The following is a 1,091-nucleotide window of genomic DNA, read 5'->3' as shown; positions in this document are numbered from 1 at the left end:
TATTCAATTTCTCATATTTTAAGAAGTTAAAAGAAATGATAAAAAGAATTACCATGGCAATCTGGATAGAATCACATTTAAATTGAGCATAGAGATTTGTTTCAATACTTCGACTCTGTCATAGTTTATGTAAACAATGTAAAGTTTATATTAAAGTAGTTGACTTTTATTTTATCTTTTATTATAGAAACAACTTATATACAATCACTTATTTAATAAACATTAATTCTCTATGTGATTAATTACGCTATTTATCCAACCAAGGCCTATATAGGATAATGCTACATTGTCTAATCCCAACAGAAAAAGCATGCAATGTCAAAGAGATCATAAGAACACCACACGCAAAGAAATTGTAATTTCAAAATGCTTTAAAATGGACTATGAATAATGCCATCCACAATTAAGAGTTTAGTGGATTTAATACAAGTACTTACAACAGATTTACAAAACCTGTTGTTCCTCTAAGTTCGATGTAAAGAAAAATGAACTTCAGGTATTTAAAGACATTGATCTAATTTGTGTTACCTTTGATATAATTGATAGAAGATGAGTCATTAGCAGCCAAAACAACCTGCAAAAGGCCAAATGATCTTAAAGGATTGATGGAGTCAATGAAGCAACCATGTAGCCAAAGTGAAGTGAAGTGCTTAATTATCCAGCCCTCTAGAAGGTGTGAAGTATCTTCATGACAACTGGGTGCTTCATAGGGATCTGAACACTTCAAACCTACTTCTAAATAACAGGGGTGAGCTAAATATTGGCAAAAGGCAAAATACCCAAAATAATATCTCCACCAGAGTTATCAACAAATATGATAACCTGCAATGATAAAGAAAACTGAATAGTAGTAAGGTTCATCCAAAAGCCTTCACTCCTGTTTATATATGTGTGCCATGGATATTAATAAAAGAGGGAAATGTTAATGTTGGCATTGTGAAACTTTATGCCATTACCAATTTGCATGTATCTATTTTTGTCAGCAATGATATTTGGTTATATATTGTGTCAATGTATTGGAAATTTTATGTGCTATGAAAAAAGGAGAAATTTTTATATAATTGTAAAATAATAATAATCTTTGTACAATT

General features: G+C 30.2%; 1 protein-coding gene across 1 annotated transcript in view; it reads right to left on the bottom strand.

The window, feature by feature from the left end:
• The window catches only part of LOC101492429 (uncharacterized), a 12,453-nt gene that overhangs the window by 2,785 nt on the left and 8,577 nt on the right, over positions 1 to 1,091 (bottom strand). The window contains exons 6-9 of the mRNA XM_004497909.2: positions 780 to 822; positions 529 to 735; positions 247 to 290; positions 53 to 115 (exon numbers count right to left, since the gene is read on the bottom strand). Of these exons, the coding sequence (XP_004497966.2) occupies positions 53 to 115; positions 247 to 290; positions 529 to 735; positions 780 to 822 (357 nt within the window). The remainder of the gene's footprint in view (positions 1 to 52; positions 116 to 246; positions 291 to 528; positions 736 to 779; positions 823 to 1,091) is intronic.

This window comes from Cicer arietinum, chromosome 4 (assembly GCF_000331145.2).
Source record: "Cicer arietinum cultivar CDC Frontier isolate Library 1 chromosome 4, Cicar.CDCFrontier_v2.0, whole genome shotgun sequence".
Lineage (NCBI taxonomy): Eukaryota > Viridiplantae > Streptophyta > Magnoliopsida > Fabales > Fabaceae > Cicer > Cicer arietinum.
This window is presented reverse-complemented; position numbering and strand designations above follow the sequence as displayed.